Source organism: Gadus chalcogrammus, chromosome 11 (genome assembly GCF_026213295.1).
Source record: "Gadus chalcogrammus isolate NIFS_2021 chromosome 11, NIFS_Gcha_1.0, whole genome shotgun sequence".
NCBI classification, from domain to species: Eukaryota; Metazoa; Chordata; class Actinopteri; order Gadiformes; family Gadidae; genus Gadus; species Gadus chalcogrammus.
The window spans coordinates 17,237,215-17,262,837 of NC_079422.1; the positions used below are offsets into that span (position 1 = coordinate 17,237,215).

General features: G+C 44.9%; 1 protein-coding gene across 2 annotated transcripts; it reads left to right on the forward strand.

Annotated features, from left to right (window-relative positions):
• The first annotated feature begins 21 nt into the window (after nt 1-21).
• On the forward strand, nt 22-25,143 carry ano10a (anoctamin 10a). Of its 2 annotated transcripts, XM_056603073.1 has the most exons (15): nt 22-169; nt 1,924-2,083; nt 2,832-3,029; nt 4,307-4,441; nt 5,351-5,470; nt 5,780-5,964; nt 8,106-8,490; nt 9,545-9,600; nt 9,721-9,795; nt 10,524-10,712; nt 11,556-11,747; nt 12,535-12,663; nt 17,821-17,937; nt 20,042-20,058; nt 24,014-25,143. In XM_056603073.1, the coding sequence occupies exons 2-15, from the start codon at nt 1,945-1,947 to the stop codon at nt 24,069-24,071; spliced, it is 1,995 nt and encodes a 664-aa protein (XP_056459048.1). In that variant the 5' UTR covers nt 22-169; nt 1,924-1,944; the 3' UTR covers nt 24,072-25,143. The 2 variants fall into 2 exon arrangements, with proteins under 2 accessions (XP_056459048.1, XP_056459049.1); XM_056603074.1 differs by lacking the exon at nt 20,042-20,058.
• The last annotated feature ends 480 nt before the right edge of the window (nt 25,144-25,623 follow it).

Consider the following 25,623-nt stretch of genomic DNA (forward strand, 5'->3'; position numbering starts at 1 on the left):
CGAAACACTGCGCAGTTTCAGTGGGCCAACGTGGGACTCTTGTGCGCTCCGTGTGGAGAAAGCAGGCGCACCGAATGACCGTGCACGAACGGGAAACCACACATTGCGGAAGAAATCCTGTCCTGTCAAAATATCTAAACATTGCACCTCAAAGAAAAGGAGACATTGGGTAAGTGGGGTGATGGTCTCTCTTTACCAGGCACAAATCACAGTGCAGTGTGCAAGCATCGCTGCAGCCAATGGATGTCATTAACTTGCATTCATTTAAAAAGTAGTTTCAAGTTTGAAACCTCCCCATTGCAAACAATCGGCAGTTTTGTATTTTTGCAAACTATGTTTCGTCTTGTCTTGTCATGTGTTCGTTGTATTGAATGCGGACGTTGTATCCACATTCAACCAGGTTCGATTCATTAAATGATCCTGTTTTGTGTGCTGAGATTAATCATCTCTGGCTGGTATGAGGTCGGTGGGTGTGATATGCCTTAGAAGTTTGCTAAATTGACTAGTGACGTGGACTGGATTGAAGTCCCATGACTGAAGTCCAGCTGATAACTTAATACACTTCTACATCTCCCCCTCGTGATGCACCTAAGGGCCATCAAATGGTCAGGTTAAATGATCCTCTGGTGATCATGAACTTGCCATCCCTGGGTCCGACTTCTTAGTAAATGTCGAATAGACTGATGTTATGATAATGCATACAACATTTTTTTGTATTACATTCTGTGGGGTCTGAAACGGAACCTGACAACTGACATGACCACGATATTTAGTTATCCAAATATAAGATTGTGTACTGTAACTTATTCTCCACAATAAAGTTGCAGTCAAAGTTACAGCAATACGTGGCTGCCAAGTCCCACCCACTCTGGTTGAGAGCTCGCCTTCAGCTGTCCCAAACAGTAACCCCTCCAGTAGACCTGTCATTCATGCCTGGGTTGAATGTGACACGCAATATTATAGTCTGTTAAATATCTAAAACCTCACAGGATTCAAACCGATACTGGTTAATGTTTCCTGGTGCCATTTCTGTTTGGCTGGCTTCATACATGGGCGCAGCATTCATGACTCCTTGGCTTACTCATAAATTACTATTTACTTGAAATTATTATTCACTTGTTTGACATGTTGCATCCTTCTTTAGATCCTGGATAGCTGCCACTGTCAATTGCAATGTGCAACTTCTAGATGCATTGTTATTATTAAAGCTATTATGCATTGACCATTTAATGCTATGGCCCATTTGCTAGGTAGGCCTACATGTATGGCTATAATACAGGTAATTCCTCATTGCCACAGACATGACTGATTACTTATATTCTTACTAGGTTAGCATTAATATCCTGTTAGATAGACAATCTTTAAGATTAAACTGCAAGTCTGCAAATTTCGGCAGTGTTTCCCCCAGTACTGTGTTGTTAAGGCAGGCGCCTTAACAACAATAGGGCCCCGCATTGACTACCAATACATATTATAATTATTATTATTATTATTATTATTTTATTATTATTATGCAATGCATTAACAAAGTAGAAAACTGTACATAACCCCCCCCCCCCCCCATTTTCTGATTGCGTCATCCGTTTCCTGGATCATAGATACAAATATTCCTTTGTAATACTAATAATAATTAAAAAAAAGCTACTGGCATACGCTGTTGTGTAGTTGTCAACATTGTGTGTGTTCTGTGTGTGTTTTCCCTTAATCCTCCCATACTTGTCGACATTGATCTCTTCGTTTGGACGTACACACCGAAACAAAACAGAACTCTTATTTTATATGAAATTAACACTAATACTATTGCTCTAACATATTCATTGAAGTCAACATAACTTTTCATCTTGTTCTTGCTTCGATTAAATAAACCAGCCTCCCAACAGCGTCCGTGTCCTGACTACGTGATGCCGTGTGTCTCTGGTGCAGGCTCCCAGGTAGCTGGAGAAGATGCTGAAACAGCCGTCTGCGGGTGGGGACGATGGCTCTGGCTTCACCCCCCTGGTGGTGGTGGAGCTGGCCCCGGACGCCAAGGAGGAGGCCGTCGTCTGGCTGACGAGGAAGATCAGCGACAGCGAGCAGAGTGGAGGTGTGTTAGGACAAGGGGTGGATTGATTTGCATTCACCTGATTGGCTGCCATCGACCTATCGGCATGGGGACATACGCTGATGGCCGTGGCTGATGTTTATCTGGTGTCCCGTGTGAATATTCAAATTATTATTTTTATAAAAATGGAAATTGTTACTTTGTTTGAAACTTCGATCAGTCCTGCATTTTCTGAAACAGTGCGATTCTATTTAGGACAGCTATTTAGTTGGTATTATAGGGGTAATAAGGAATATGCATGCAGGGATTAATGCAAATAGAAAACAGAGCGCTGCAAGTATTTCAGGGGGGAATTCGTGGAGAAAAACAGTAGGGTAAAATAAGGTAATCTAGGTTTATTTTACTTGCAGGAAAAATCTGTTGTCAGGTTTAAAACGATATCAGCTCCGCATCCCCATAGTATATATACACCAAATACAAAACAAACTAAAATTCTCTCTGTCGGATGGATTTTTTTTATTGTGGAAAGTTTCAATTGGTACTGCGAATGTTACGTGTGTGTATAAACAGCAGTGTATAAACCGCAGCTGAGACTGTGTCTCACCACAAAGGAGAGACTGGAGCATGCACCTGTATAAAAAAGGACAAGCCACCGACAACATCCTTCATATGAATAATTCATAACGACATGTCTTGAAGGAGGGACTTCGAGCCCCGATAAAAGACACACCGACATGTCCTGTTCCTTAACCATCTTGCACCTTGCTTCTTTCCTTCCGTCCGGCCCAAGGTGCCGGTCTGTCGGTGCAGCAGCTGTGGTCCGGCACGGCCGAGACGGAGAAGGACAACCCCAACGTGTTCCTGGTGGGCGGCTCGCGCCAGAGGCTGCTGTCCGGAGCCGAGGACCTGGGGCTCTTCAAGGAGTTCAACGACGGCTCCATGCGCGCCTTCACCTGCGCCAACAGGGACAACTTCAAAGACTTCAAGGGTACGGCGATGGAGGTGTTGGTTGGGGGAAGGAGAGCGGGGCTGGTGGTGTTGAAGGCCCCAGCGGGGGGGGGGGGGGGGGCTAATGGCTCTCTTAACCGTGCTCTGGGGCTGTGTTCCAATCGGTCCAGTTATGGGCCATTTAATAGTGCACTATAATAGGGTCACCATGTTGGAGGGTTCCCTAGTGGTTGCATTGGTACCCTAAATAGTGCACTATTTAGGGTCACCATGTTTTAGTGTTCCCTAGTTCACTATTTAGGGTATCCATATCGAAGTGTTCCCTAGTGGTTGTATAGGTACCGTATATAATGCACTACTTAACATCCACAGTGCACCAAAAAATAAGTCTGCAACTGATGCACACTCATTCCCTCGCCGTGATGCTTTGAAGTTTTACGGGTGCATTATGCAAATGAGCTGTCACACACAGGGTGACATCCAACACTTATCGGCTTGTTCATGCGACCGGTGTACGTCACGGAGACGGATCTCTGGCGAAGACCCCCTATACTTATTCCCTAAATAGTGTTCTAATGGAACCCAGCCCGTGTGTCTTCGACCAATCACGGTCGATGGGGAGCAGTACCGGATCTAATGGCAGGATAGAGACACGGTTAATGATCTTTGTATGGAGTGCGGTTGAACCACAGTGTGTATGAATCTGCTCTAATAGCACGCCATTTCGTCTTTGATTGAATTCATTCATTAAAATCAATGTCTGGCGTTAATCATAGAGTCGATACAAGACGTTTAAGTCATTAGCTATATTCATAGTTGACGTTGGTAGACGATGAGGCTTTGAAGATGAACGCTGTGATGTAAATCATCGCCAGTGTATTATCTCACATTAGCTGAACACCCCAGCCTTGTTGAGATGTCTCAGTGGCTAGTGGCTTGGGGGCATGTTCTTTGTGAAAAATGTATTTGATGTTTACGGAATATTTCGTCCAGAACAAGTCAACTAGTAAAATCTTAAAAATAATAGAATGTTAAACTGACAAGTATTTCTGGTGCAGCCTTGAAAGCACAGCAACGATTAGACTAACCGTGCACATCCCTAGCTGCTACTAAGTCCATCATCACCTGGTACTGTGATGACATCATTCAGACCACCATCAGTCAATGTCTCGTTCGAAGAGTCAGTAGATGTAAGGATGCTGGTGCCTTACGGTGTCGATTGAAGCACGTAATATTATGGTCGCAAATGAATAACCGCTCCTTTCCTTTGTGTCGACACATCCTCAGTGTTTAATGGCGTTCTGTGCTCCCTAATAGGGGACGGCGATGGCTTTCTCAGTATGGCCGAGTGTCAGTACATCGTGAAGCACGAGCTGGACTCGCTCCGGGCCAAGAGCGAGACTCACATACCCGGATATGAAAAGGCCAAACTCTATCCGGGCAAATCCATCAGTGAGTCGCCCTAACCTTTTAAAGTGGATGGATTGATGACCTGACCAGATTGTTGTTGTCTACCTGCTACTTGTAATTGAGTCTGTCTGTCTGTTGGTCTTCTACAGTGTCAAATACATGAGTTACAGGATTTTAAACTTTACAGAAACTTGGTTTTGGGAGGGAATCGGTTTAACATAATATTAGGTTTTAATGTTAGGTTTTTGAAAAGGTGGAAGAATGAGATGCTTTCACTGTCTCTTGCTCTCTCTCTCTTTTTTCTTCCTCTCATTCTCTTTCTCTCTCTCTCTCTCTCTCTTCCTCAAGCTCCTTCATTGTTAATGGCTTTAATATGGAAATAATGCATATGCTAATAGAGCGAATTATTCTCCGAAGCAGATAAGGAGGCAATAAACTTGCCAAGTCGTTGGGATGCCTCCATTCGGCGGTCCACATTTGACAAATTACGCGTTAGCACAATGCCATCGCTCCCTACAAACAATACACTCAAGGACTGACAGATTAAATGATAGTGTTCTCAAGCACTCCGTCGTTAGGACGGTCCCTGGGAGACAATAGGAGTTTTCACTGCAGACAAAACATCACGTTTGATTGGTGGGCCCATCCATTGTCTGCCTGTCCTTTTGTTTTACGAAATGAAGTTGCGTGTTTCATTTCGCTGGCAAAGCCAATCGAGCCAAATGGAGGCATTTAAAATGCCCACGGCGGAGAAAATGAAGAATCATTTGTGTTCCACAAACCCTGCTGCGAAATTCAATCGAGTAGATCTCCTTATCGCAGGCGAGGGGAAGATTGCGCCCCTGAAATGTCACCCTAATTAGTAGCAAAGTAATTAAGCACCTTTTTTTTTTTTTCACACTTACGTATGAAATTGTATAAACTTGAGGTATTGCTACGTGCTCACTGCAGTCCGCCGCATGCAGTCCAAAGGCATCCTGGTGCAGGTGTTCCCTCTACACGAGACAGAGGAGCTGAAGAGGCTGTCCTTCACCTGGTACAAGAAGGTCAAGCTGTCCTTGCAGCCGCTGGGTAAGCAGAGAGCTTTTGTTGTCACTTCACCCCGTCGACCCGTATGTCCTTTATTCTGGATCAAAACGTTGGGATGGCTGACATTCAATATGGGAACATTCAAGAGTTTTCAGGGGAAAACAAAAATATCAATTTAAGGATGTGCCTTGTTATTCATGCTGGACCTGGCTTCTAAATCATGAATCATCTGCTTAGCGAACGATGATGTATTCATCATGGTGGAGTAAAGCGATCAAGCAATTAGGAGTCAAGTGCAGGTGCATCCGTCTTATTAACCATCCATCTTCCTGCTCCTGTTCCCGTGCCCAGATGAGATCAGGCACTACTATGGCGAGGGCCTGGCCCTGTACTTTGGCTTCTTGGAGTACTTCACCTTCGCCCTGGTGCCCATGGCCCTGGTGGGCGTTCCGTACTACCTGTTCGACTGGGAGAGCTACGACAAATACGTCCTGTTCGCAGGCTTCAACCTGGTGTGGTGCACGGTCATCTTGGAGGTAAGACAGTTCATTCAGCATGCTTTAGTACCGGCTGTTACAATTACATTTACGGCATTTAGCAGACGCTTGGAACCAAAGCGGGGGTAAGGGAGGAGGCTAGGCAGAGTCCAGGTGAACTCTACCATGCCTTTTTACATTTTAACTCAGTTCTCGGTTGTAGACAGAACTGCTCCATAGGTCTTCTTTAATCATTCTGACATTTGTCTGAATGTCAAAACCCATAGCTATAAGTGCCAGTTTGTCACAAGGTGTTCATTATCACGATAACAACATTAATCAAAGGCTTCGTTGATTACGGTGCAGCCCATTGGCTCCCTACCACGCAGCCTGATGTGATCCCCGGATAAGGCTGACTTAGAGATGTTTGATGAAAGATTATTATAATCTTTTTTAGAATTTAAACCAGTGGCGAAGCTAGACCTTTTTTGGGTGGGCTCAAGCCCACCCAAAACTTGCCTTAGCCCACCCTATCTTTTCGTCCTGAAATCTTATATCACCTTTTTTTTTTTACCCAAGCAATGAGAGAATGGATGCTGTACACTAATGAACAGGCACAAATGGGCTAGTGAAATCGAGCGCAACCTTCCTGCAGGAATCTCTAACCTCTGATTGGTGGGTGGGCGTCTCCTGTTTGACAAAACCAAAAAGGCAGCACGAGCACACTTAACATAGTTTCTGCTGTTTTGTCTGTCAAAAAGGCTAGCTAGTCTTTACCAGAAAATCCACGATTTCCAGCTGTGTTATAACATGACCAGCTAATAATAGTAAGAATCATTTTAAAACCTTGACATAATCTGTCAGATGACTATTAAATGACAGTTGACCACAAGGCGATTCTATCTATGCCTCCTCTTGAATTGCTTCATGTTTTGGTCGGCAGGGGCTTGTAATGCTGGGTATGATAAGCATTATAAGGTGCAAGGAGCAGAAAACGTTGACATGGGTGCTAATTTTCAGTTGAAAAAAACCGCTGGCATTATTTTATCAGCTGAGGGCGTATTCATTGCCATAACAACGTGAGCTAATCAACAAGTACAACATGTTCTAATACTATGAGACTCATGAAAACGCCTTCAGCTTATAAAAGGTGTGATGGGGGGGGGGGGGGGGGTTTACAAGAATTTTGATCGTACAAAGTCATGACAGAGGGGCTGACAAGTGACCAATGTTTACTGTTTAAAAATATTTTTAATTACATGCAAACCCCAGTGAATCATATGTTCTTGTTTCTCTGTTTTGAGATTCACACAGACTTAGCAGTCTTATTTAAATGTAACAAATTGAGTTAATAAACTTAACTTGGAAATTGTTTTAAGTTGTTGCAGATATTATCTCCGCTAATTTTATTAATCTAAATAAATAAATATTAGCAGGTTCTCACTAGTAGGCTATTTCAATTCAGGGAGGGCGCGAAAAAATATCTGTCTCCTAGGGTGGGAATGACAGAAAATAATTGAGAGCCACTGGTCTAGAACATGTTGTGTTGATTAGCTCACCTTCTTAGGGCAATGAAAACGCCCACACCTGATAAAATAATGCAAGCGGTTTTGTTTTAACTGAAAATTTGCACCCTTTTTTTTTTTTCATCAGAGCAAGATATTTTTGCATCAAAAGTTTTATAAAAATGTATGGGTCCCTGAAAGTGAGTCAACGTAGTTTATTGCTCCCGAAATAGTGGTTTGTTTCTCATATTATTAATCTAGGACACGTTGTACCAATGGGTTTCAGTAACTGTGTAAATAAAAAAAAAAAGGGGGAAATATGGTCATTTTCAGTGAAACTTACGCAAAGGAAATTTAATATACCTCAAATTTGTTATTACAGTTCACATCCATTGATTATTCCTTCATCCAAATAGTCATTTTTCCTTTAATCACTATAGTGTTTCAGAACTGCATTATTTAGCTGACACTGCCAGCTTTGGGCTTAGACATACAACAGCATATAACTAATAAAATAAAGGTTGTCGAATAAAAAAATCTTGGACAGGACTTTATATACTTCATATACCCCTGTGGCTTCCTGGGGTTGAGCCCCACCAAAAGTCAGAACCTAGAATCGCCCCTGATTTAAACCTTCTGGAAGACAAGTTTCCCTTTTGGGACAGTGAGGTTAAACTGAACTGAACTGAACCACAGGCATGGAAGCGTAGCAGTGCCACCATGGCCTATCGCTGGGGCACGCTGAGCAGGAAGAAGGCCTTCGAGGAGCCACGGCCGGGCTTCCGCGGCGTGCTGGGCCTCAACCCGGTGACGGGCCGCGAGGAGCCCCTGTACCCCAACACCAAGCGGCTGCTGCGGGTCTACCTGGTGTCGGTGCCCTTCGTGGTGCTCTGCCTCTACCTGTCGCTCTACGTCATGATGGTGTACTTCCTGACGGAGGGCTGGGCGTTGTCGCTGCACGACGCCGAGCCCACCTTCTGGACCACCGTGCTGACCTTCGTGCCGAGCGTCATCTACGCCGTGGTCATCGAGGTCATGAACCTCATCTACCGCTACGCCGCCGAGTTCCTGACTGGCTGGGGTGAGCCGGGGGGGGGGGGGGGGGGGTCTTTTATTTTACAGAATTCCAAATCTACAGAGGTCACATTATATATACAATATATACAGTAGGTCTATATATATATATATATCATGTATTTTATTTTTTATTCAACATGTTAAAAATAATACAAAAAATAATGAGCCATAAAATGCAAGAAATTTAATAAAAACGGATAAATGGGATCCTATGGATCCTAAGCAACAAATACATAACTAAAATAATACACACATAACTCTAATAATATAGTAGTACATAGTAGTAGTGAATAGCATACACATTAAGACAACCCGATCCAACATTAAATCAACGTTTCCTACTTAAAACACTCGTTAAAGTCCCTAAATACAATATTCAAAAGAAAAAAAAACTGATCCATATTGACACAAACACACACAGGAATATTGCTCACTCTGAGGGAAAGCACAACTGAGCAAACAGGACATAAAGTGAGTGGGGGTTTCAGGTGGGCGGGGAGTGGGATGGGGGGTTTAAGGAACAGCCTGACTGGTCGTGGTTGTCCGTTCGTTATTAGGAGGGGAAAGTATGTAATGAAATGATTTAGAAGTACCTTGGATTTTCTTTAGACAGGGAATTACAGAAAGGACATGATTTTGGTAATGCGAGCAGACTTGCATACAAAGACTCACACGTTTGACTTAAGAGAAACGCGATAGTGACAGTGGATGGAGAGTATAATCGCAATTTTGCGGTCGGGCCATTAAAGCAATTAGATGGAAATCCCTCCTACCTAACAGAATTGATGGCACACAGTCGGGCCGTTTTGGTCTATTATTTCATTCACTCTCACGTTTTTCTTATCACAAGTTGAGTCCCGTTCCAGTGAGTTATTTGGTCCTATGTGCACATTGCAGTCCAGCTGTTTCGAGCTAAGCTGTAAGAAAATAATTAATAAATACACTTGCGACAGATTTTCCCTACACATTAATTAACCATGCCAATCTACAGGTTGCTTTTTAAGGTTATTTTCAGCAATGGCTTGATTGCTAATTGCTGGTTTTCTTCTTTCTTTCAGAAAACCACAGGCTAGAATCCTCTTATCAAAACCACTTGGTCCTTAAAGTGTTGGTGGTGAGTGTGGAGAAATTTGAGCTTTCTTTTGTTTTGTTCTTTGTTTTTTAGTCAATTTATTTGCATGTCTGAGTGATGACTGAATCCTCAACTCCATCAACCTGTGTTCTTTGTTCACAGTTCAACTTCTTCAACTGTTTTGCCTCGCTGTTCTACATCGCCTTCGTAATGCAAGACATGGTGATGCTCAGACAGGTAGGTCTTTTTTTTCTGTCTCCATTGAGTGCTTTTCTAAGTACTCAAAAACACTTCACATAATGAAATTCACATTAATAACAATAATAACCTGAGTTTATATACCACCTTTCAAGTCGCCCAAGGACACGTTACACATAGCAGAAAAAAAGAAATAATACAGGAAGAGAAACAGATAGCAAAGGTTTCCGAGGACTGCAGAACAACTTTTAAAAGTTGAGGTTCTCTATCATAATGGGGTTTTGTTGCATTAACTCTGCTTCTGTATTCCATTTCAGTGCTGAATTGTTTAGGGAGGCACATATTGGAAATTCAGGGCTGGTATCAATGTTTAATATAGCAATTTGACCGAAACTAATGTTCTTCATTTAATTAATTAATTTATTGTATTGTTTCCATTTTATGGTCAGTGAAATAAATCAATAAATCTGCATTATAAAGAATAATGGAAATATTATAAATTATAAATTATAAATTATTTTATTATATATAAATAAATTCTTTCTGACATCTTTGAAGGAGCATGAATTCAATCATGCAAATATATGAAACAACCCTTTTAATATAAAATTCTTTCACAAGAAAGAATGTAAAATAACAATTTTAAAACTGATGCAACAGGACACTAAACATCGTCCACTGCCATCGGGGGAAGCCATCTTATTTGTTTGTCGGTCCGACTCTACTTCTTCTTCTGATTCTTCTCCTTTATTCCCCCCCCCCCCCAGAGTCTGGCCACGCTGCTCATCACCAGCCAGATCCTGAACCAGGTGATGGAGGCCTTCCTGCCGTACTGGCTCCAGAGGCGGCGCAACAAGAAGATGATGCGCCGGGCCCGCAAGAGGGCCAGCCCACCGCCGGCCGAGATGCCCCTGGCCGACCAGGTCCGGCTAGAGGCTGACATGAGCACGTACCTGGTGGGTGTAGCCTCGGTGGTGGCGCGCGCGCGCGTACACACACACACACACACACACACACACACACACACACACACACACACACACACACACACACACACACACACACACACACACACACACACACACACACACACACACACACACACACACACACACACACACACACACACACTTTGATTCACACTTCGTAAACAAAAAATACTAATTCATTCTACACTTCTTAACATATGATCAGATGGTACTTTGATAATTCCAGACGGCAAATTTGGGATCATCTTGTGTACTATATTCTTATATATACTGTTCACTCTAGTTAGTTATAACAGCCTCTCAGCCTGCATTGTAAGTCAATTTGGATAAAGGCGTCTGATAAATCGAAATAACCGCATATTCTTTGTGGGAGGATGTGTGTTAGGCACTGGTGTCCCTGCCTTTCGTCGCACGTTTTCTCGTTTTTCCCCTCACACGCGCTACTCACATGCACTCGCACCTCAAGTGCGCTCCTCAGATGCACTCATCAAGTGCACTCCTCACGTGCACTCCTCACGTAAACACCACGTGCACACCTCACGTGCGCTCTTCACGTGTCCTCCTCGCATGCGCACTTCACATGCACACCCCCCATTTGCTCCTCACGTGCGCTTCTCACGTGCACTCCCCCCATTTGCTCCTCACTAGGGTTCCCACGTGCACTCCCCCCATTTGCTCCTCACTAGGTTTCTCACGTGCGCTCCTCAATCACAATGTAAATAAGCTCTTGGGTATATTGAGTTTTATCCTATTGAATCCTTTGAAAATTGTCAGCAAAGAATTTCAATAAATTGAAAAATCCCTCTGCAGGGCACGTTCGACGACTACCTGGAGCTCTTCCTGCTGTTCGGCTACGTCAGCCTGTTCTCCTGCGTGTACCCGCTGGCCGCCGTGCTGGTGGTGCTCAACAACGTCACCGAGGTCTACTCGGACGCCTTCAAGATGTGCCACGTCTTCAAGAGGCCCTTCTCCGAGCCCGCCGCCAACATCGGCGTCTGGCAGGTGAGGCGCGCAACAGGGAGGCCGCGGAATACGAACGGCTAACCCCTTGTCAGTAGTGGAGCAGCTGCAAGGCCTTAAACTAATATGTATCGCTATATATAAGCTACACTATACTCTGTTGTGGACGGCCATACACAGATCAGATTATGAGTAAAGCAGAGCTCTACAGGGGGAGGGTTTACACCGACAGTCACACACCGGAGCCGACATGTAATCCTGCGTCATACGGTTAATCAGTTCAAACATCACAGGACACGGGGAGGGCTTAGCACAGCAGGTAGAGCGGGTTGACTTGTAACCGGAAGGTTGCTAGTTTGATCCCCGGCTCCCAAAGCAAGAAACCTATCCCTAACTGCTCCCGACGAGCTGGCTGTCACCTTGCATGGTCGACTCTGCCGTCGGTGTGTGAATGTGTGTGTAAACCGTTGTAAGTCGCTTTGGATAAAAGCGCCTTAAATGTCGAATGTAAAATGACACAGATCGGAAGATTCGATTTAAGGTGTTCTGGATGCCTCATCCAAGCTTTCTCGGCTCTCCGTGTGAGGATATAAAACATTAAATTGCAGCAAAAAGAAAGAGGCTGAATCCGGATATCATGCATGTTTATTCCAGTTCAGTGGACACGTCTGTCATCGTGTCTCATTCTCCGTCTATTTGGACCTAAATGGTCAAAGGTCAAATGTGAAGAAGACTCCCTCTCCGCATTTGTTCCATTAAGAGGTGAAAGCCGCTGTGTGTGTTAGTGTTTTTTCCCTGTCCGTTAGTCTTCTGTTTGTCCCTGCCCCAGCTCGCCTTCGAGGCCATGAGTGTGATCGCCGTGGTGACCAACTGTGCCCTGATCGGCATGTCCCCGCAAGTCAAGTCCTACTTCCCCGAGTCGGAGACCCAGCTCATACTGTGGACCGCCGCCATTGAGGTACAGACACAAACACGCACGCACGCACGCACACACACACATACACACACACACGCACACGCACACATGACCCTCTAAGCCCCAGTTGAGTTCACACACTGTAACTCTTTGGTTGATCAGATCACCAGCACTCAGCTATAAATACAGGTGTTAATGCTTCAGTAGAGACACGTCCGGTTGTGGTGGGGCTTTGTGAAATGCTTTCAAACACGTCCGCCGTCTCCGACCGTCTTAGCATAACCCCTTGTGGTTAGACACTTGTGGTTACCAACGTGATCGTCACACTTTTGTTGTGGCATTCATGTTGTCATGGAAACTCTCTCCTTAACAGACTTAAGAGATGGGACTCTATGACTGACTGCTAATATCCCAGTTGGCATACTGGATGAATCTCCATGTCTCCTCTTAGAGAACGTTTGAAAGCTAAATCGAAGCTTCAAATCGCTTCGAGTTATTTTACCTTGTACATAGCTGTTCCTGGAGGTGTATTTTCTGCATTGAGGATGTGTGAAGACAAATCAGATCACTCGGTGTGATTGCGACCCAACAGAAACCGTACGCAGATTGATCTGACTACAATATGCGAAGCCTCAACATACTATTCCATATTTACTATAGTAAATAGGAAAAGAGTACTTTAGTGGTCGACAGTGACAGACTTTACCCAGTAGATGGAGCCAGAGAGTCACGTTGCGATCAGTACAAAGACTGAGCAGAGGTCCGTGTCTCCACAAGCTGAATGAACAAGTGTGTGTCTGGGGGTGTGTGAGGCTGTCTGCTACTGTAGTCTGTTTGGATCACATGCACATGGATGTGGACACACACACACACACACACACACACACACACACACACACACACACACACACACACACACACACACACACACACACACACACACACACACACACTAAACACACACTAAACACACACACACACACTAAACAAACAACAATCCTGCCGGGGGGGGGGGGGGGGGGGGGGAGGAATAGAGGGATTTGCCTAAGACGCATCAGAAAGGATCAAACCTATATATGCATGTAGCTTCGTGGCCTAACAAGCTCCTTAGGGTAGGTAGTAGGGCTAGGTGGTAGGGGGGGCGGGCCCTGTGTGTCTGGCAGCCAACCAGAGAGCCCTAAGGTGAGACTCAGCCACCTATCCTCACTGGGACGAGAGAAAGTGGGTCATCCCGGCTGATCAATTGCCAGTGGCTGAGATTGAACAGGGAGCGAGCCAATTCAATCAAAAGGAGTCACATGGAGATATGCGATTAGGGACATGAGTTAGATGCGTTGCTCTGTATATATATATGTATGTATTCTCTGTCTTTCTCTGTCTCTCTTTGTCTGTCTGCCTCTCTGCCACTGAATATACTTTGGGCTTCTTAATAGAAGATAATGAGACAAAGGTTTCATTCATCTCATTAGTGTTTAGGAGTGTGCTTAACTCAATCAAGCAAACTGCCGTTAAAGCAAAGATTTTTGATTTTTGATCTTTCTCGCTTTCTCTCTCTCTGTTTGTCTCTCTCTCTCTGTCTCTCTCTCTCTGGCTCTGTCTCTCTCTGTCTCTGTCTCGCTCTCTCTCACTGTCTCTCTCTGTCTCTGTCTCTGTCTCTCTCTCTCTCTCTCTCTCTGTCTCTCTCCCGCTCTCTCTCCCTCTCTCTTCCTCTCCCTGGTTCTCTGTTAGTGTAGACAGGCTATTAAAGAGACGGGGCAATAAGACAAATGGGCCTTCGGAGGGACCACTACGCAGGCTGTTTATTAACCATGTGCATAATGTACGGCTGTTTGAGGGGCGCTGGAGCTCTTTATCGCCACGCTGTTCTGCGATAGCACCCAGACTGGCGGCGTTTGTTGTACTTACTTTTGTGTGTACTTGGGACTGTTAAGAGGTGTGTGTGTGTGTGTGTGTGTGTGTGTGTGTATTTGTGTGAGTGTGTGTTGAGTTCACCCCTTCGCCACACTCCAACCCTGCTTTCTCCAGCCGTGGTGCTACAATACCTGGGTAATTACTGTACGGGGCTGACACGCACCGCTGAGCCGTAACCAGGCAACCGGCCAGCCACGGTAAGGCACCAGAGAGGCCCCTTTCAGAGGAGGCATGGGCCTGTCTGTTTCCATCTACGCAGGCCAACCGCAGCGCTTTAGCCCCCGGCACCACCAACCCCAGCAGGGCCAACACCACCACAACCACCGCCACCACCCCCCACCCCTACCCCCAACCCCAACCCCGCCATCACCACCCCCACCCCCAACCCCACCACCACCACCACCAGTTAGAGGGTGCATGCTTGACCTGCATATGTTAGGAACGAAACAAAACATTCTTAAAAAACAGCTTTATTTTTTCGTTCTTTGGCTCCAATGTTGGAATGTGTGCCACATTAAACACACCGCTTCTGCACGGCCCAGCCATGATGAATCACAACTTTCAAAACCCTATCTTTCTTGCGCTGCTGCATGAAGCCCTCAATACAGTGTAACCAAAGGAAGAAGCTATGTTATAGCTTTTTTGCCCGTGCCTGTGACCTTGTCCCTCATTATTATTCTTGGAAGCCGCGCAGAAGCATTCCCAGAGCTCTGCTTTACACATAATCAGATCTGTGTATAGCCATCCACAACAGTGTATAGTTTAGCTTATATATAGCAATTCATATTAGTTTAGGCCTTGAAGCTGCTCCACTACTGACAAGGGGTTAGCAATTCATATTCCGGTCTTGTTGTATTCTTGTCCCATCATACCCTCTACCTTGACTTGCCGAGAGAAAAAACACATCAACCCTTATTTAATTGTCACCCGGGGTGTCTCTTTCTTCTCCTTTCTGGATTTACTTTTAATTATGAATTTACAACCAGGATTGTGACGTTTTAGTTTGCACAAAAAAAAATGGGTTTCATTCAATTTGTTTTTTATTTTTAATGGGGAATTCTCCGCATGGTGCTTGGGGGATGAAAGGCCCTGAAGAGACAAAGAAGATAATAGAACATGGAGGATTCAAATGCAAAATTATCGGAGGTCTCTCCAATACTAAGTTATCACTGCGGCACATGTCGGAGAGTGGGTCTGAGGTTTCAGCCAATGGCATCAGCCCTATTACTCCTTTTTCCGGGTGAGTTGACCTATCTGATCTCGTGATACAAAAGGGGAGGACAGGTACACAAGGGCTTCCCAGGGTGGTTGAAGATCGCCATCCTCTGCTCTCTTCATCAACCTTGGGTCTCCTCTCAGAGGGAGAGAGAGAGAGAGAGAGAGAGAGAGAGAGAGAGAGAGAGAGAGAGACGGTCGGGAGTGCCAGAATGACATTGTGACGACGTGAATACGTCTGTTTGAAGCTGAGCATTTGAAGTTTGATCACACCCCAGCATTGACTAAACAGAGCAGTGGATTTATAGGCCTGTCATGGGTCGGCCTTGAAGAAGCAGACAATTCACCTTTCTTTTGTTTGATGTTGTTAGAAACATGCCTCTATCCACATCTCCCACACTTTTGGCCTGGCCTCTCGTTTCTCTCTCTCTCTCTCTCTCTCTCTCTCTCTCTCTCTCTCTCTCTCTCTCTCTCTCTCTCTCTCTCTCTCTCTCTCTCTCTCTCTCTCTCTCGTTTCTCTCTCTCTCTCTCTCGTTTCTCTCTCTCTCTCTCTCGTTTCTCTCTCGTTTTTCTCTCTCTCTCGTTTCTCTCTCTCTCTCGTTTCTCTCTCCTGTTTCTCTCTTTCTCTCTCGTTGCTCTCTCTCTCTTTCTTGTTTCTCTCTCGTTGCTCTCTCTTCCTACGACTACAGCGGCGCCACAAACCACGGCTGGGAAATATAAATGAGCCTTGAATTGCATTTTTGTAATCAGCTAAGAGCCGACAGGTTTATTTTGCTGGCTCAATCAACGTGACAAACGGCCACACAGGCCAAGGAGCCTTCCATCCTTCCTTCCTTCCTTTCCTGACTTCCTTCCTTCGCTTGTTAAACTTGTTTGTCCTCTGTCCATCCGTCCGTCCATTCATCTGTGCGGCGGAGAATGTTGCCTCTCCAGCCATCTTGCTGCTGGCTCTTATGTTGTTAACCTCTTGGTTTAAAGGGTTGTTTGATGTGATGGGATAGAAGATAGATCAATATAATGAAGTTTCAATAGATTTTATTGATGACACAATTTTATGTCTCTTTGGCTAAATGTTTAGTTAACGTTAAAGCAACAAGCCCGATTTGTTACTGTAACCACACTGTATATCACTATATAGTAAAATATCTATTTATCTACCAGCTGAACCATTGTACACACACACACACACACACACACACACACACACACACACACACACACACACACACACACACACACACACACACACACACACACACACAGAAGGAGGAGGTTAAATCCCAGGAGCAGTTATCTAAGCCCTCACTGTGTGTGTGTGTGTGTGTGTGTGTGTGGCATATAGATGCAAACTTTGAACAGTGACTAGCACGCATACACAATAAATTCCCATGGGAACAGGCACACCTGCTGTCTTTGAGTCCTGCCGTTCACGAAACAATATTTTGTAGACGAAAGGTCACATCCAGTAATGGTAAGACAGGGTATGCACTGTGACGATATAATAAAAATTACAAACTGATTGCACATTATAAGGCACTTCACTCACCAATTCCAAAGAGATGCACATTATGTTGTACTAAAATGTAATTGGGTGCGATTACAAGGTCGAAGTGTGTCTCCAAAAGCGACGCGCTTGTTTTCACGTGGCCATTGTTTCAGTCTCTTTGTTTACACACTCTGTCTCCAGCACCCATCGGTCACTTCCTTTCCTTCAGTGTTCTCCATTTCTTTCTTTCTATTTTCGTACTACAAATCTTAAAGTGTAGTAAGGGGTCAATGTAACCAGCCTAATTTAAGAGTTCAAGACTGATTCCTTCCTCTTATCTTTTGTTTTTTTAAACAAAAGATAGCTTTTTTAAACAAAGCACCATGATGGAGATCGTCTTCCCGGCGAGAATAATACAAACACATTGCTGATGTTGTTGCTTACTTGCTGCTGATGTGAGCTGGCAGCGGTTCACTCTGTCGCAGACCGCGGGCAATGCAGCCGCTGACGTGACTGACCTGTTTCCATCGGTTTATATGTAATGTGATCGTGGAACACTTTCCCTTTGTTTGTGTTTTTGCTTTCAGCACGGCCTGCTGGCACTGAAGCTCATCCTGACCTTTGTCATCCCAGATGTGCCCAAACACATCCAGACCAAACTGGCCCGGCTGGAGTTTGAATCCCTGGAGGCACTCAAGAAGAAGGTAAGGGCTAGGTCTGTAGGTTGTCAGTCCGTCTGTCCCTCCCAGGGACAGACCAGCTGGTAAAAAAATAGGAAGAAACCCGGAAACACAGTCTGTTGTTATTCCTAATGTTCCTTTTAGTGCTAAATCTGCAAATAATAAATGATGACTTTATGAACCTATGGAATTGCTATGGATACAAAATGTCAATGATCCGAAAGATTCCCATTTTATACCCAGCTGCTGGGTTAGCATTGAGCATGGCTAGCACGGAACTCGGCTAGCACAAAGTGTGGCAAGCTCGGAGCGGGACTCGCACAAAGATTGGCTATCACAGAGCAGGACTAGCATAGAGCAGGACTAGCATCGGGCATGGCTAGTACAGAGCTTGGCTAGCTCGGACTAGCACACAGGCAGGGCTAACAGGAAGTGGGGCTAGCATGGACTAGCACACACGCGGGGCTAACAGGAAGTGGGGCTAGCTTGGAGCATGGCCCGCGGTGGCTTCACGTAGCTCCTGTGGAGCTTCGAGCGGTGCCCGCGGCTACACGACAGCTCCTGAACATGCAGCGCTGTTATGAAGACAGATGCTTGGTCATCCAGACGACGCAGCACTGTCAATCTGAGCTGACGGCGTTTGCCAGGAGGGGGGGGGGGGGGGGGGGGGGGGGGATTGTCACGGCTCACTGACCTGGAAGAGACGGGATGTGAGTCACGGCTCTGATCGTTTCGGAGCGAGACCTTGAGTGGTGTCACCGGTGTAGTGTGTGTGTGTGTGTCTGTGTCTATGTCTTTGTCTGTGTGTGTGTGTGTGTGTGTCTGTGTCTGGTGTGTGAGAGCCAACCTCATCAGTATTGGTATCTGGCACTGATCACTGTGATGACCCGAAAACCACCGTTCCTCGCCCCGCCTTAACCTCCAGAGCCCGGACTAGAGTGTCTACCCAGACGAACAAATAACCTCCCGTGTGTTTGTGTGCTTTATCTGGTCGGAGGTGCTCCCCCCCCCCCCCCCCCCCCTTTATTCCTCCAGTGCTGTCACACGAGTGTGCCCACTACTTCAGGGTCTCTCGGCCTGGGTCTGCCGGAGTACTGAGTTCACCAACCACACACTCAATTGTGCCGCGAATCGAGCAACATGCTTGTAGGCAATAACCGCTCCCAGACGGTGGGCTTGTGGACCACCCCCCCATCCCCCACCCCAACCCCGCTCTCCCCCCCCCACCCAATGCACCTCTCGGAGCACTTCTGCTAAGACGAACGAGGCGTCTCCTGTCAATAGTATTGATATAGCAGCGGTGTACGGAGCATTAGCCATTAGCATTACCCTTCAGGCCGCAGCCATCCGTCTGACGGGCCAATGACAGCGCCTGAGTGCTTCTCTGAGGAGGAGGAGGAGGAGGAGGAGGAGGAGGAGGAGGAAGAGGATGATGATGATGATGATGCCGCCGCCATCAGGGCCAATCGGTTACTGCCACGCGTACAGGCTCCTCTGTTGTACAAACGGGTGTGGTGTACGATGCATAGCTGGCTTAAGTCGCTTGCCACCCCACACCTTCAGACTCTTCACGGCACAGTTATGTTCATTAGGTACTTGGGCTCTAGCGGTGATGAGCTAGGAGCGCGACGGGCTCAGCCACCACACAGTCGGCTGGTCGGGTTGAGCCGACATGCATTATTGACTCCTGTATGGATTTACATCATGTGTTTCCAATACCGTGTGCTGGTTGCATCGGTAGGGAAAAACCTGACACTTAGCCTTTACATTCACTTACATTTAGACTTATTTTATGGCTCCTTCGTGGTTTCAGTTTAATTATCTGTAAATACATTGTAAAATCCACCGAAGGATAAATCATCCTATGGATTTAAAAAAGTCGACACCTTGGGTCATTCATGTAAACTTTGTAGGCAAAAAAAATCATTCAACTTTTTTTTTTTTTTATAAAGTCTAAACGTTGTTCATGTTTACTACCAAACACGGAATATGCCTCACAGCATATTACATGTGAGTTGATGAATGCATTGACTATTGAACAAAACAGCCCAGCACTGTTGGCCAGTTAGAACAAGGACTCCTGGGGTGGTTCTGATCGGTTACTCTGTGCTCTCTTGGTTCTGTGCAGAGTCTGACTCAAGGACGGTGAGTAGCGCTTGCCTTGCATTCTATTTGGTGACGATTGTGTCATCCTTGCCTTTGCCGTTTCTTTTTTCTCTTGACACAATCGGGTTCAACCGGAGCTGGTGTTTAATTGAACGTTATTCACTAATATGATACCCCTTACTAAACAGAAAGGTCTCGGGAATGGGATTCAACTTATTTGTCATGACTGTACTTTAACATGCACCTTAATAACACCTCACCTTCCAATCCAATCAATCAATGCATCGATCTTTACAACAGCAAGCATCTTCTCGGCGTACCTTGCTCGATGTTTTAATGTTTTGATCATTTGATGTTTTGTTTTCGTTCCATTGCTGCTCTGTCTCCGTCGCAGTGCATGCTGGGATAGAGGACTGCCGGCCAGTCTGTGTGATTTATGCATGATAGTGCTCAGACAGAGAGCCACACAGGACAGGGAGATAATGAAGGTAGATATTTAAACGGCTCATTGGGCTTTGGCTGCGCGTCATTGTCAAGCTCAACATGAAACACTGCATGAGGTAAAGCGCAGAGGAAATTACCGTCAGAATCTTCTGCAGAGACAAGACAATTATGTACTGTAGTGATGGTTAAAGAACATTTAGACACACTTTATTTCACACATGAATGTGTTACACTAATGTATTACATAAAAATGGACAGAGGTTAAACAAATGTAGGTGTCCACCACGATACAATTCTCTGCTAATAGAAACGGCATAGAGCCACTCTTAGAAGTGTGTGTGTGTGTGTGTGTGTGTGTGTGTGTGTGTGTGTGTGTGTGTGTGTGTGTGTGTGTGTGTGTGTGTGTGTGTGTGTGTGTGTGTGTGTGTGTGTGTGTGTGTGTGTGTGTGTGTGTGAGACTCACCAGTATCTCTGGTTCTGTTGCTGCACATTCAGCACTAGCAAACATATTGTTTAGATAATAATGAACCGAGCTGGGGTCAAGAGATAATGCCCTCACACACACTTCACACTTGCACACACACTCTCAATCGCTCACTCTCGCTCACTCTCTAACTCACTCACAGACAAATAGAAGATACATTGACATCCATCTCTAAAGAAAGGAAAACGTGTTCATTATTTTTATACAAGCTGTACTAAAACCGTACAATCGTGTGTGTGTGGGGAGGGAGAGAGAGAGAACAAGCCAGAGAGAGGGAGAGCCAGAGAAATCTCAAATAAGGTTTTCTAAGAGGCTGGCGCTGGCTTGTGTGCTGCTGGCTTTCCTCAGCTCAGATCAATACTGACATATCAGTACAATTAAGCTGCACACATTCAGCAGAGCCCACTGCTGCTGCTGCTGCTGCTGCTGCTGCTGCTGCTGCTGCTGTGAGGTCCATAGGGGGGCTGTCAGTGGCTGACCTGTGGTACCACAACACACAGGAAGGCTAATGGACACCCCCTGCACACACACGTGAAACAAGCTTGTACCATCTCGTTCAGGGACCGGTCCACACACATATTTCTGCAAAAATAGTATTAGTTTTCGGCCCCCTATTCAAAGTGTCCACATGTAAACATCGTGTTAGGTCACTGAAAGCTTATTTTTTATTTGTGGGGACATTTTTGTAACCCTTGAAGTCATGACCTCCATTTCAGCATGTATTGTTGCTTTATGTTTTGGATTGGGAGGAATAAATCGTGACGGGGGTCAATGTGAAGTCTGGTCTGCAATGGTACCTCATTGGATGGAACTGGTGATTAATGTAATGACTTCCATAGAGTAAACATGCCCAACACAGCTTGAGCTTTAAGAAGCTAATTTTGAAAGCGATTCTGCTCAAAAACAGGCTAAGGGAGCTGCTGTGCCACCATGGTACACTGATAACAGTAACGATCACCCCTTATGTCCTACTGTGAGGTACATGTGTCTTTCTTTCCACTTTATCATGTTTTCTCTATGAATCCCATCCATATTTCTCACACAATCTCTGCTGTCCTTACTGTTTTTTAATTCCCATCCTTTTATTTTTGTTAACATAACACAACAGTACATGGGTTAAGGCCACGAGGAGCTGTGATTTTATGTCCAGATGATGTACATAAAGACGTTGTCCTGCTATTATTTGTACCTAAGAAACGTTGGATGGCTCCCTGGCTTTCGAAAAGAAGTACCTCTTTTTCTCTTTTGGTTTCTTTGAGGGAACACCCTTCTCTTGGCCCTGATTTATCACTGTTTATTATCCATTTCTTACACGGCCAAGGAAACCCCCACCCTTTCCTTTTCCTCTACCGGAGGCCTTCAGAAACACTCTATCTAATACTACACAACTCATCTGAACTGTAATTTGCTCCGGCTGGGACTTCGCTTACCGGCGACACACTGGAATAAATTGAGTGTGCGTGTGTGTGTTGGTGTGTGTGTGTGGGCGAGAAAGCGATTGGAAAATGTCAGGGCTGAGTCATGGCTGAGTGAACATGACGGGATATGGTGCAAAAGGTGAACATGAAAGATGGGAATCTGCATGAATCTGCCTTCATTTACTCTGATGAAGAGCCTTTGATGGTCCTGTTGCTGCTGTCTGACCTTGGTTATTATTATCATATCACATCGGATGTAATGCGATACGGCATCATCATCTTCGCTCTGCGGCCGACTGGATTTGGGTCACGTCGGGATCATCTTAAAGCCCCCGGACCTTGCCTGTGATGAACGCCCTCCTGTTCTCCCCCTCCATAGACCAGGCTGAGAAACAAGATGTCGACATAGCCCCCAGCATCCCCTCTGTGTCCCGGGCGACTCCCTTTCCACGAGACCGCTGGTTAACCCTAATCTAGTTGAGAGTCCCCAGACTCACTCTCTGTAGGACCAGAAACAACAGAGATGGGTAAACTAATGGTGTTTGGAGAGCACTGCACCCCCCCCCCCCCTTTCTCCGCACCGCAACGTTACGCCTCGGTGGTGGAGGCCAGAGCTACGGGGGGGCGGCCGCGCAGAAAGGAGCCGGAGATGAAGGAACAAATGGATAAAATGTGACTAGGCGGCCATGGCCTCGGGGCGTCGTGTAATTACACGAGGTCCGTGCCGCCTCGCTGTTGTTTACTCACTGGCTTCGCTTGTTTTCACTGCCTGTCTACAATATGCTAAGTAGTTATGCACCCAGGCATTGGAAATAAATGAAAGGGGGAACATTAAACATATTTAATCATGCCTAATATGGATTTGTTTCTACGTTTTGGCCTTCGCTGGCTCTCTCCTCGCTCTTTCTCCTCACTTGATGTCGTACTCCATGTTGAGGGTCACACTAATCCGCTTGTGAAACTTTGTGTTTGGCTGATGTGGGTAGATGTAAAAGCAACAAGTCGAATGAGTTATTTTATGTGTGAGTTACTAACATATTAGTCTGTCCACATACATAAAGAGGTTATAGAGGTCATTGGCTCAAATCCACACTACTTCATGGACGAATCTTAAAAAAACATCACGAGACGAATGATGATTTAATAATACATTTGTTAATTTATCCAAAAGACTACCACAGTGATGGCTGCATATCATATGCAATTCAGAAGATAAAACAATAGCTTGGTTCTTTTGTTCTACATTTTGTGGTTGTAGTGTTTTCTCTCCACTTTTCTGTATATTACCCTCACCATACTATGTGAATGAAAATAACCCTTGACAAGGCCTCCCTTTTTTTGTACAGTTGCATTGCATTACTCTCATTGCCGTTTCTTAAGTAAATGCTGAATTAGTATTACTTTTGTGCTCAAGGCATGTATTTGGATATGATCAGAGGTTTGTGACCCAATTTTATAGTAGGCCTTTTTTTTATGATTGTTATTGTGTTAAGTATTCAAATATCATCGGAAGGTCAGTGACCACTTCTCCAGGAGGCTGCGTTACTATAATTAGTTAAACTACATCTTATATATACATCAGCACTTTAAGCTACTCTCATAATACAGTTGTAATTTAACCAAACCGTTTCTCTATCTTGTGTCACAGAAAATGCTCGAGGCCCCAGTCCAGTAAGAGGGCCCAATCAGGAGCCAGCCAATACTGATGAAGCAGGAAGAACCACGACAACAACCAAGGAGCTGGCGGTCTATGTATACTGTAAGAACAGAGAAAGAAGAAGTCAAACAAGGTTCCCTATTATTTTAATATATATCAGCTTTTTGCTCTTTCCGAGGTTATTTTTGGGTGTGTGTGGTATATTTAATGCTCAGTATTTCATTGTTGAAATCAATTTACAAGTGTTATTCTGACGAGCAATTGAAGAAAGGTATTCAAAGGCCTTGCTGTATAACAAAGAGAGCAATAGTCAAGATTAACTGTAATTGAGAATTTTTAAGGGCAATACAAGATTGACTTGAAGTGTTAAACTTCAGGCCAATGGGATAGGTTAAAAACTGAGAATGGTTATTGCTTTATAGGTTTTACGGTTATGCCCTGTTTAGGCCAAGATATAGCAATTATGTTTGTTTTGTATCGAATAGTGCATTATAGAATGTATGTTTGTTGAGTTTGAATTTAATGTTATCAACAGTCAGTATACACAACACTCCAACACACACACACGTCACACACATTTTCATGCACTATCAAATTGTTGTTATACTTTGGTATATTTACTGTAGCTTATACAGTAAATTATATAGCTTATATATTTTTTCTATAGGACGGACTGTATAAACTTTTGAATGGGGACTTTAGCACGACTCTCCCAATAGCACTGCAACAGTGTTAAGAAAGTGAAAAACCTAATCGAACAAAATGTACAACAAGTGTTTGGTATGTGCATGTTATTCCACATGCAGAATGTTACCCAAAACATAGATATAGGAGTGATGGTACTGGCAGGGGACAAAATACGTTTCTGTCACGGTTGCGTTATGTTGCTAATGCTTCTACGGTCCGGGAAAAATACAATGATAGTCGAGGTGGAGATCGCAGCTTATACGGTGCCTTGAAATGCGATGCCTATCCTCTTTTGTTACCCATGCCACGCAGACATTTGCTATTGTACCAAATATATTGAGACGGGTGTTGGGCTATGGAAGAATCACATTATTGTTCTGCACTGTGACAATAAAATGTAGACAACGATGGAAACCTTGGTCTGATCTTTTTTTCCATGAAGGGACATTAAGCAACATTGAGAGGTATTGTGGTATTAACCCAGCCAGGTTTTTTCCCATAAAGGTGCTGTAGGTAAGATTTAAGAGCTCTAATTTTAGTAATTTATTAGAAACGCCAGTCACCCTTAGTCACAGACCGAGTGAGTGTAATGCTCTGAAGAATCTGTTCCGGTCGAGTCCACCTGCTTCAGCCCTCTCTCCGCTCATCTGTGACCAATCAGAGCCATCTTCCTTGGTACAGGGAATCCATCTTGCCTGTCTATGATCAGCGTGCGAACACAACACATCACTATAATGGAGAAACTTGCTCGCCACTGCTCTCAATTCACATCCCTCAAATCTCTCCTATACAGCACTGTGAAGTTGTTCCGTGAAGCGCGTTGTGCTGTACCCAGAATCACAGGAATCCATCGTAAAGTCATTATGTTTCATGTCACACTTCAGGCTTAGGTCAGTGGCATTTGGGACTTTCCT